This window comes from Herpailurus yagouaroundi, unplaced genomic scaffold, assembly GCF_014898765.1.
Source record: "Herpailurus yagouaroundi ecotype Mexico unplaced genomic scaffold, PumYag 77, whole genome shotgun sequence".
NCBI lineage: Eukaryota > Metazoa > Chordata > Mammalia > Carnivora > Felidae > Herpailurus > Herpailurus yagouaroundi.
Genome location: NW_024412388.1, coordinates 27,473,569 through 27,484,222, shown reverse-complemented (window position 1 = coordinate 27,484,222; position 10,654 = coordinate 27,473,569). Strand labels below are relative to the sequence as shown.

At 42.9% G+C, this 10,654-nt stretch overlaps 1 protein-coding gene across 3 annotated transcripts in view; it reads left to right on the top strand.

Moving 5' to 3' along the window:
• The window catches only part of CLSPN (claspin), a 32,922-nt gene extending 27,286 nt beyond the window's left edge, over positions 1-5,636 (top strand). For all 3 annotated transcript variants that reach the window (XM_040469074.1, XM_040469066.1, XM_040469081.1), the window contains 7 exons: positions 1,251-1,415; positions 1,520-1,641; positions 1,885-2,012; positions 2,329-2,431; positions 3,392-3,474; positions 3,738-3,899; positions 4,208-5,636. In XM_040469074.1, the coding sequence (XP_040325008.1) occupies positions 1,251-1,415; positions 1,520-1,641; positions 1,885-2,012; positions 2,329-2,431; positions 3,392-3,474; positions 3,738-3,899; positions 4,208-4,318 (874 nt within the window). In that variant the 3' untranslated portion in view covers positions 4,319-5,636. The remainder of the gene's footprint in view (positions 1-1,250; positions 1,416-1,519; positions 1,642-1,884; positions 2,013-2,328; positions 2,432-3,391; positions 3,475-3,737; positions 3,900-4,207) is intronic.
• The last annotated feature ends 5,018 nt before the right edge of the window (positions 5,637-10,654 follow it).

Genomic DNA, 10,654 nt, shown 5'->3' with positions numbered 1-10,654 from the left:
TCTCTCTCTCTCTCTCTCTCTCTCTCTCTCTCTCTCTGTCTCTCTGCCCCTCTCCTGCTTGCTCTCTATCGCTCTTAAAATAAATAAAAATAAACTTAAAAAAAATTAACCTTCAGAAAGCCATCAAACTTCTGACACTCATGACTGTAGATGGCAGTACTTTGAACCCAAAGTGAAAGCAGATTTGTTCTCAATGGAACTGAAGTCACAAAAACTTACTAGTAGTGGCTTTGCTTACCAGTAACTCTGAGCCTCAGTCATGTCTCTAACTCGGGGGTCAAGATGTGGTAGCTGTAAGAGATCCCAGTCTATTACCTTTCTATTCCATACCATCTCTAGACTGTCTCCTAACACTGGTGAGCTTAAATACAGAACAGAATGATCCAAACTTTCCAGCAGTTATGTTTCAAATGTATAGAGGAGATTGGGAGTTCTGGCTTTATTTTTTTTTATTTTTATTTAAAAAAAATTTTTTTTCAACGTTTATTTATTTATTTGGGACAGAGAGAGACAGAGCATGAACTGGGGAGGGGCAGAGAAAGAGGGAGACACAGAATCGGAAACAGGCTCCAGGCTCTGAGCCATCAGCCCAGAGCCTGACGCGGGGCTTGAACTCACGGACCGCAAGATTGTGACCTGACTGAAGTCGGATGCTTAACCGACTGCGCCACCCAGGCGTCCCGGGAGTTCTGGCTTTAAAGAACCTGATTGAATCCAGACTCTGCTGCCTCCTAGCTATGTGACTTTGGGTAATTTATTTACTCTCTGAATCTCAATTCATTCAACTGCAAATTAAAGGAAATAAAAGTGCTCCCTCCTGAGATAATGCTATGACGCTTGTAAAGCACAGTTATTGGCACACAGTATATATTAAATGATAGACTTTAAGTATTATCAAAATGTATTATTATAAATTTAAGCTTATTATTAGAAATGGCTCTGTGTTCTGCTTTTCTCATTACATCCATAATCTGTGTATGTATTCATTGTTGCATTTTCTTAAATTTTTTTTAATGTTTATTTTTTTGAGAGGGAGAGACAGAGTATGAGCAGGGGAGGGGCAGAGAGAGAGGGAAACACAGAATATGAAGCAGGTTCCAGGCTCTGAGCTGTCAGCACAGAGCCTGACATGGGGCTCGAACTCACGAACCGTGAGATCATGACCTGAGCAGAAGTTGGACGCTAAACTGACTGAACCACCCAGGCGCCCCTCATTATTGCATTTTCTAATCTTTGAAATTATTTTCTAGGAGATTGAAGAAATACCTGGAGGACGAGGCAGAAGTGTCAGGGAGTGATGTGGGAAGTGAAGATGAGTATGATGGGGAAGATATTGATGAATATGAACAGGAAGAAATTGATGAAGTACTTCCTTCTGATGAGGAGCTGCAGAATCAAATCAAGAAAATACACATGTCAGTATCCCAACAGGTCCTTCTGAGTAATGGGATGTTTCTTAAGTCAGGCCCTACGATCAGCCAGAGTGGTCCTGGTTTTGTACACCATATTTTTCCTGCAGGAAAACGATGTTGGATGATGATAAGCGACAGCTACGTTTATACCAGGAGAGGTACCTTGCTGATGGGGATCTGCACAGTGATGGTCCTGGACGAATGAGGAAATTCCGATGGAAAAACATAGGTATCTTGGATGTTGCTGTTAGAAATAAATGGTACAATGTACATGTTTGTCCAGTTTAAGACTGTGAGTGGAAATCAAAACTGTAGCAGTCTATTGTGGAGGACCTGGCTAGAACTTACTTTCTATTAGTGAATGGGACTAGCTTGTATTGGTATATGGTAAATGATGAGTTCATTTGTGTCTGTCTGGCACCTTATCCTATGGGGATTGCAGAATGCTGATAGCCTTAACTGTTTGCTTTAGATGATGCTTCCCAGATGGACTTGTTCCACAGAGACTCTGATGATGATCAGATTGAAGAGCAGCTTGATGAGACAGAAGCCCATTGGAGGAAGGAAAGAATTGAAAGAGAGCAGTGGCTTCGAGACCAGGTAGGAAGTCTGCAGGAAAGTCGCCTATTCTGACTCTATAAGGAGGAAAAGACCCACTCACCTCGCTTGTCAGGATAGTTTTGAAATCTTGGGCAACTAACTTATTGCTGTCCCTTTTAATACTTGAATTTTCTTTTACGCTTTGAGAAGATTACCACGGGCAGTTCAATTCATGTTTGTTTGTCCAATATCAGTTTTTTGTCTAAATCAACAAAGGTTGCAAAAAGGAAAACAAATGATATCCCAGGTCCAGGCTATGCTAAATATTTCTGGAAGTGGTAGACTTATTTTATTGTTGTCTGATTTTTATTTTCAGGCACAGCAGGGGAAAATTGCAGCTGAAGAAGAAGAAATTGGGGAAGACAGTCAGTTTATGATGCTAGCCAAGAAAGTTACAGCCAAAGCACTACAGAAAAATGGTGAGCTCTTGGTCCTCCTCTGTGTCCAGCCCCCTGGATTGTTGGTGTTGGAGCCTTGGAAGTGACTCCAACCTTTAGGGGCTGTTGCAGCTCAGGCATGGACCTTTGTCCAATACTGTCTTAAAGAGGCACCTCATGGGGCACCTGGGTGGCGCAGTCAGTTAAGCGTCCGACTTCAGCCAGGTCACGATCTCGCGGTCCGTGAGTTCGAGCCCCGCGTCAGGCTCTGGGCTGATGGCTCGGAGCCTGGAGCCTGCTTCCGATTCTGTGTCTCCCTCTCTCTCTGCCCCTCCCCCGTTCATGCTCTGTCTCTCTCTGTCCCAAAAATAAATAAACGATGAAAAAAAAAATTAAAAAAAAAAAAAAAAGAGGCACCTCAGAGATGGGAAAGACAGTGTTCTTGGATCTTAGACTATTTGACAGTGGACATTGTACTTCTGAGTATATGTAGCTGGTTTTACTTTATCTTCTAAGGCAGCTCAGAGTAGGAATTCTGGCTTTTTTTTTTATTAATTTTTTTTTTTTAATGTTTATTTATTTTTGAGAGAGAGAGACAGAGTGCGAGCAAGAGGGGCAGAGAGGGAGACACAGATTCCAAAGCAGGCTCCAGGCTCTGAGCTGTCAGCACAGAGCCTGATGCGGGGCTTGAACTCCTGAATGGTGAGATCATGACCTGAACCAAAGTCAGACACTTAACTGACTGAGCCACCCAGGCACCCTCAGAGCTGAGGCTTTTAAAGACTATTCCGTACTTTTGTCATTCTTGTTTTTTCTTATTACTGTTAATGATTTGTCGATATCCAACTTGGTTGTCTGTCTTCTTGGAGCCACTTAATATAGTTTAAAGTCACCATTATAAAATAATCAGAGTTCCAAAGCTTTAGTTTAGTTACAGGTTTCTTAGCTTGTTTAATTTACCTAGCTTTGCCCAGAACAAGCCTCTCTGTCTTTTCTTTTCAGCCAATCGCACTGTGGTTATTCAAGAACCAAAGTCTTTACTCAGAAATCCTTTTGAAGCCATCAGGCCAGAAAGTGCTCACCAGGTTGGTTGGGGACTTTGTTAACCTGATGTCATAATCTGCAAGTTTATATAGGTCCCAGTCAGGCTAAGGGAATACTCTATCATCAAGGGGAGGGAGGTGGCTACAGGAAATGAAAGTAGATGTCAAAGGAGTTTGCTCTTCCTTTTCTCCTTGGTGGGGTAGGAATATGTCCCCTCAAGACCTGGGGGAGGCAGGGAAGGACTGACTTCTCATTCTTTCCTTGACACTTGGGATTTGATGCCAAACGACTCTTTTCTCTTCAGCTGAAGACAGGCTCACTGCTAAACCAGCCCAAAGCCGTGCTTCAGAAACTGGCTGCCCTCTCTGACCTCAACCCCAGTGCGCCCCGAAATTTAAGAAACTTTGTCTTCCACACACTTTCTCCTGTTAAGGCTGAGGCAGCGAAGGAATCATCTAAGCCTCAGGTAGGGAATTTGAGGACTTGTTTGGTGGCTCTCCACAGCAAGATTTATTTATTTATTTTTAAATAGAAAATATAGATATTTCTGACTTAAAGGCTTATGCTACAGGGTTAATCTTGCACTCCCCATAAGGTACAAGAGGACTGCTACCCCCAGTAGGTAATCAGCTTTGAAACTTTCCTGGAAAGTTTATATTTCTTTCTTTTTTTCTAAACATCCATGATTTAACTATGAGTTCCTAAAGAGCTAATTGAAGGTAAGTACTTGTATGAAGGTCTTGAGCTGATCCTGATTCTTTCTCTGCTCTCTAGGTAAGGAGAAGGGGTCCATCTTTAATGACATCCCCTTCACCTAAGCGCCTCAAAACAGATGATAGTACTTCAGGATTGAAGCAAAGCATCTTCAGATACTTGGAAAGCTAACACCATCAGGGTTGGTGGCACCTATGTTGAGACTGCTTGAGAAGTTTCTGGCATTGAAGGTTGGAATCGATGTTCATGTGGATGATCCCTGCCCCCCTTCCTTCATAATCAGTGCATTAAGATTATGGACAGAGATTCCAGTTCTTTCCACTGCATGGCTCTGGACATCTTTTTCCTTTCTTAGTATTATTTCTTGGGTTAGCCACTAATCTTAATTCTGCAGTGTTTACAACAATAACTCATGGGTACTTGGGTGAAGGCTCACTTCCTCCATTATATATTTGACATTTTGTCCTAGCAGCCTCCTGGGTTGATAGGGGTGGTTAGAGGAGGTTAGGTGTGAAAGGTGTGGTTAGAGGAGGAGAAGGCGAAGAAAAAAATGTGTCATTACAGAAAAAAACAGAAAACAGTGAATGTTGACACCAGAATGAATCCTTCACACACTAAGACGTGTACCATGGTGACCTGGACTCTGTGAAAGAGAGCCTTTTTAGAGGACCTGGGAACTAATAGATGGGCCTTTATATTTGTCTTGTCCCTTCTATTTTCCTGCATGCATCTTCCCTAGGCAGCCTCAACTTGCCAATTAACATTTGCTTCCCTTATAATAAGGACTCAGTTGGTCCCCAGTCAGAAAGATCTTGGCCCTAATTTTCTGGACTACAAGGATAAAGATAAAGGGTTACACCCAGTGTCTGTCCACATTACATATCTGATGGGGAGTGCAGAGAGCTCTCTCCTGGGACTAAATTCTCAACGTGCAACAATGTTGCTCAAGGACCTCCCTTCTCATCCTGACACACACAAAAATATAACTATTATTTATCACATTCAGCTGGGTTTATTACATTGCCCTGACCAGAGGACACTTTAATCTGTCATTACTTATTTAGAAAGAAGACCACTATGGAGTTTATAATCAAAATATTGTTGAACGTAATTCCCCCCACTCCCAGTTTTCCCTGAAAAATCATGAGGCTCTTAGAACTTTAGGCAGATCTTTTCCCCCCTTAGAACTGAGTGTCACTGCTGCTTTGGAAAAACGTTCCATGTGAATACTGTGGTTTCAGTGACAGGAGCTGGACTTGAGAAATTGGATGAATTGTGCCAGTTTTTTATTGGCAAATGGGAAACACCAATTTAATTGCTGGAATTAGGGTATAGGTTTTCTACAATTGTTTCTAATACACAAGATGCTGACTTTGAGAGAATTTGTATATTTGTAATCTTTTAATGGGGAAAATGTATATAAAGATGTTTTAATATGTATGTAGTGTTTCAATAAATCTCAATGCCTGAAGGCAGGGTTTGCCATCCAGATTGGGTGCTCATTCTTAGGTCAGTCCTTGTGTAATATCGAGGAGCATTGTTTTCAGGCTGCCTCCCTCCCAGGGAAGCCCTCTGGGTCTAGAGAGAGAGGCTGGGCAATTGTCCCTCCCTGACCTCTCAGCTTAATTGATCATATTCACTCCCAAAGTGGTTTGAGTTCAGTACAGGTAAAGAGACTTTACATACCTGGTACCTGTTGTTATAGCCCTCTGATTGGCAGCTGTGGGTCCAAAATGAGAGTTAATGCCCCTCCCTTTGAGCTTTTTTTTTTTTTTTTTAAGAGAGAGCGAACACGTGAGTCGGGGAGAGGGGCGGAAGGAGGGAGAGAGAATCTCAAGGAGGCTCCATGCTCAGTGCAGAGCCTGACATAGGGCTTGATCCCACGACTCTGGGATCATGATCTGAGCCAAAATCAAGAGTTAAGATGCTCAACCACTCAACTGACTGACCCACCCAGGCGCACCCCTTTGAGCTCTTTAAACAGTGCCCAAGACAGGTAGGCTTTGCCTTGCAAAAGAACTGGGAAGGAGGGCTAGGTATTTCTCCCCTCTTGCTTTCTCATATCCCTTTGGGGGGGGGGGGGAGATGAAGAGGGTTGGAATTGATTGACCACTGAGAATAAGAAAAGCAGTGCACAAGAAATCTAGGGAGCGTATGGTTTCTGTTCTAGGCTCTGGAAAGAAAGCACTCTTTGGAGAAAGAAAAGTTGAGTCTTAATCACTAGGTGACTTTTTCCCATGCCAGTATAGTTGTTTAAGGCAAACTAAGTCTTGACCTTACTAACAAGATTGGAGCAGAGAGTTGCAACCTGACCCATATGCTTGTGCCCAAAACATTGAGCCATCAGCTTCAGCTATGTTCTAATGAAACCCCAGGGCCTGCTGTTATAGCTCCTGCTAGCACTCAGCTCAACTAGCTTGGAAATGGCATACCTGGAGGGGGGAGAGCCCATGCATCTGTGAGACAGATATGCTCAATGTCAGCCCTTTTGCCTCCTACTTCCACACCATGGGGTAGGGACACATGGCATTTACTTCACGTAAACAGGTCTTTGATCTCATTAATTCAGTCTACAGTTGCACAAACCATTCTAGGGCCTCTTCCATAAAGCATCAGGTTCTGTTCACCAAAGCACCATAGGGGCAAGCTGCTCAGCTCCCTGTGCAATCCCCTCATCTCAACTGCTCCATAAACTGTACCCTTTGAGAATTTCTAATGGTTCAAACTGGACATTTTTGGTCTTTGTCTCCTGTACTTGTTTAATAACTCATGGGGCTTCCTGTCTTCAGACTTGTTTACCTAAGGATAGGGGAGAGTATTTCTGGGAAGAGTGTCATGCTATCTGATTATATCATATTTGAGATGGTATTCTGTCTTCTGCCTTGCATTCTTTTTTTGTTTTTTGGTTTTTTTAGTGTAGATTTTATTTTTAATTTTTTTTTTCAACGTTTTTTATTTATTTTGGGGACAGAGAGAGACAGCATGAACGGGGGAGGGGCAGAGAGAGAGGGAGACACAGAATCGGAAACAGGCTCCAGGCTCTGAGCCATCAGCCCAGAGCCTGACGCGGGGCTCGAACTCACAGACTGCGAGATCGTGACCTGGCTGATGTCAGACGCTTAACCGACTGCGCCACCCAGGCACCCCTAGATTTTATTTTTAAATAATTTTTACACCCAACGTAGAGTTCGAACTCCTACCCAGAGATCAAGAGGCACATGCTTTACTGACTGAGCCAGCCAGATGCCCCTCTACTCATTCCTTGACACATGGCCTGGAATGTAGTGTTGCCTGGTAAAGGTTGAATGAATACTAATACCACACCTTTCAGAGCCTCCATTTATACGTATAAAATGAGAATAGTAATTCATGCCTGTCTCAGAGTTGCTGTGAGGCTTAAGTTGGAAAATGTGTGAACGTATTATGCCAAGTGCTACTCTGCAAGCATAAATATGAAATTCCCGTTGTCACAATCATAATGTTTGTAGACAACTCGTTAAAAGGCCCATTGTCTCATAAGCATCTCAAATGTGTGATCTTAAAAAGCATCTTAAAAATGTGATCTTCCTTGGGGTGCCTGGCTGGCTCAGTCAATGGAGTATGCAACTTTTGATCTCGGGATTGTAAGTTTGAGCTCCACGTTGGGCCCAGAGCTTACTTTAAGAGGGAAAAATGTGATCTTCCTTCCTTCTAAAAATCTGCTCTTACTCCAGAATTCCTCATTCAGTAAAAGGTACTTCATAAACCCAGTCACCCAGGCTAGAAACCTAAAAGGCATTCTTTTTTTTTTTATTAAGTTATAAAAATTCTATTTCATTTTATCATTCCTTCAAATCTGAGTTGAAAAGATTTTCTTTTTAGTTGTTGTAATTGACATATAACATTATATTAGTTTTAGGTATACATTATAATGATTTGATATTTGTATATATTGTGAAATGATCACCATAGTAAGTCTAGTTAACATCTATGACCACACATAGTTACAAATTTTTTTTCTTGTGATAAGAACTTCTATGATCTACTCTCTTGGAAACTTTGAAGTATGCAATACCATATCATTAACTATAATCACCATGCTGAATATTACATGTCCATGACTTATTCAATTTATAAGGCCGTTCTTTTTTTTTTTTTTTTTTTAACGTTTGTTTATTTTGAGAGAGAGGGCATGTGTGAGAGCTAGGGAGGGGCAGAGAGAGAATCTCAAGCAGGTTCCGCCCTGGGATCATGACCTGCGCCAAAATCAAAAGTTGGACACTTAACTGACTGAGCCACCCAGGTGGCCCCACACACACACACACACCCTTTCTTAAGATTTTATTTTTAGGGGCGCCTGGGTGGCCTATTCGGTTAAGCATCTGACTTCGGCTCAGGTCATGATCTCGCGATTCATGAATTGGAGCCTTGCATTGGGCTCTGTGCTGACAGCTCAGAGCCTGGAGCCTGCTTCAGATTTTGTGTCTCCCTCTCTCTCTGCCCCTCCCCCTTTCACGCTCTGTCTCTGTGTCTCAAAAATAAAATTTTTTTTTAAGATTTTATTTTTAAATAATCTCTACATCCAACGTGGAATTTGAACTCATAACCCCAAGATCAGGAGTCACGTGTTCCACCAACTGAGCCAGACAGGCACCCCTATAAGGGCATTCTTGATATCTCCTTCCTTCCAAAATCAACTCCTGTTATTTCTACTTCCAAATTGCACCTTGAATCACCTCTCTTCCAGCTTTGTAGCCAATGCCCTATTCCAAGTTTCCATAATTCTTGCCAGGGTACTGTGGTAGCCTCCTGGTCTCTCTCCTAGTTTTGCTCCCCTTCCACTCAATCTATGCACAGCAGCCAGAGGGTAACCTTGGTATAAACATAAATTGGAGGATGCCATGTCCTCATTTAAAATCTTTTGGTGTCTTCCGTTGCATTTGGAATGAAGTTCAAGCCTACAAGGCCCTCTGTGATATAGCTTTGTCTCTCAACCTCCTTTCCACTCTTCTTCCACATCAGGGCCTTCCAGAGTGTTCTTCCTTTTTCCTGGCATGCCCTTCTCTCCACACTTCATCTTTGTCTGGCTAATGTATAAATCTCCAGGTGTTAGTTTAGATCTAACTTCCCCTGAGAAGCCTTCCATTACCACCCCTTTTTTAATCAGTTTACCTCTGCTAGTTTTCCTTTTCTTTTGGATCTTTTGTCACAGTTTGTCACCTTAATGTTTGTTTAGGTCTGCCTCTCCCATTAGACTAAATTCTGTAAAAACAGAGACCATATCTGTTTTGTCAAAAAATGGAAAGAGGTGCCTGGCTGGCTCACTCCATAAAGCATGCAACTTTTGATCTTAGCATTGTGAGTTCAAGCCCCATGTTAGGTGTAGAGATTAGTTAAAATCTTTAGGGGCACCTGGTGGCTCAGTCGGTTGAGTCTCATGGCTTGTGAGTTTAAGCCCTGCATTGGGCTTTCTGCTGTCAGCGTAGAGCCCACTTTGGATCCTCCCTTCCCCTGCTTGAGCTCTCTCTCAAAAATAAACACTTAAAAAATAATAATAAATAATGAAATCTTAAAAAAAAAAGCATAGGTGGTGCCATACCTGGCATATAGAATTACTCAACAAATACTTACTGAGCAAGGAGTGATTTGAAGCCTGGAAGAGCTAATGGTGAAAAGCTTGGAGCTGAACTGCATACAAAGAAGCTTTTCAGTGTGGGATAGAATAGAGATGATAGCTGTGTGAAACCATAAATCCTTGTTCTGCAGCTTACAAGTGGCATGACCTTAGATAATTCATTCTCTGAACTTTTTTCCTCAACTGGAAAATGAGGCCAGAGTGAAATGGCTTGGTCTAGCTCACAGGGTTGTGGTTAGGATCAGAGGTACAAATTAATGTGAAATGGTTGAGTACATGTAAGAGGCTGCACTAATGCCCACTAGCCCACTGCTGAGGATGGGATGAGGCTCATGCCTCATTATGATCTGCTGAGTGGGGAGAAGTCAAGCCTTACCAGAGCCACCAGCCCATGCTGCCTGGGTTGGCTCTATGCTGGGACCGGTGGGAGTGGTTGGGATGGAAGCCAGCTGTGTACCTGGACACTCGCAGCAAGCTGGGGAAATAGGCATGGCTTTATGGACAGCTGGTGTCACCTCAGACTTTACCTTTTGAGATGTAGGTGCTGATCTCTGTCCCTAGTAGTTGTATTGTCTGTCTGTACTATCCACGTCCTTCCCGTCCCCTCTTCCTGTCCTCTCTTCTCTCACCTTAAAGGTTTTCATTTTCAGTTTATTGATCTAGTTCTTCCCTGTGGTGGGATACATAATGGGAAGAGGGGATTTGAAGTAGCTACAGCCTAAGGGTGATCAGAGGAAGCTATGGGGCTGAACACCTGGGTTCTTTCCCTTCATTTCAGAAAGAACCACAGTCTGTTGTTCTTGAAGGCTGGTGGGCTCTGGGTGGGGGTGAAGAGGCAGCTCCCAGCTGCAGGCTGGGGAATCGCTGGGCCCAGTCTAAGGGGTGGAAAGTGC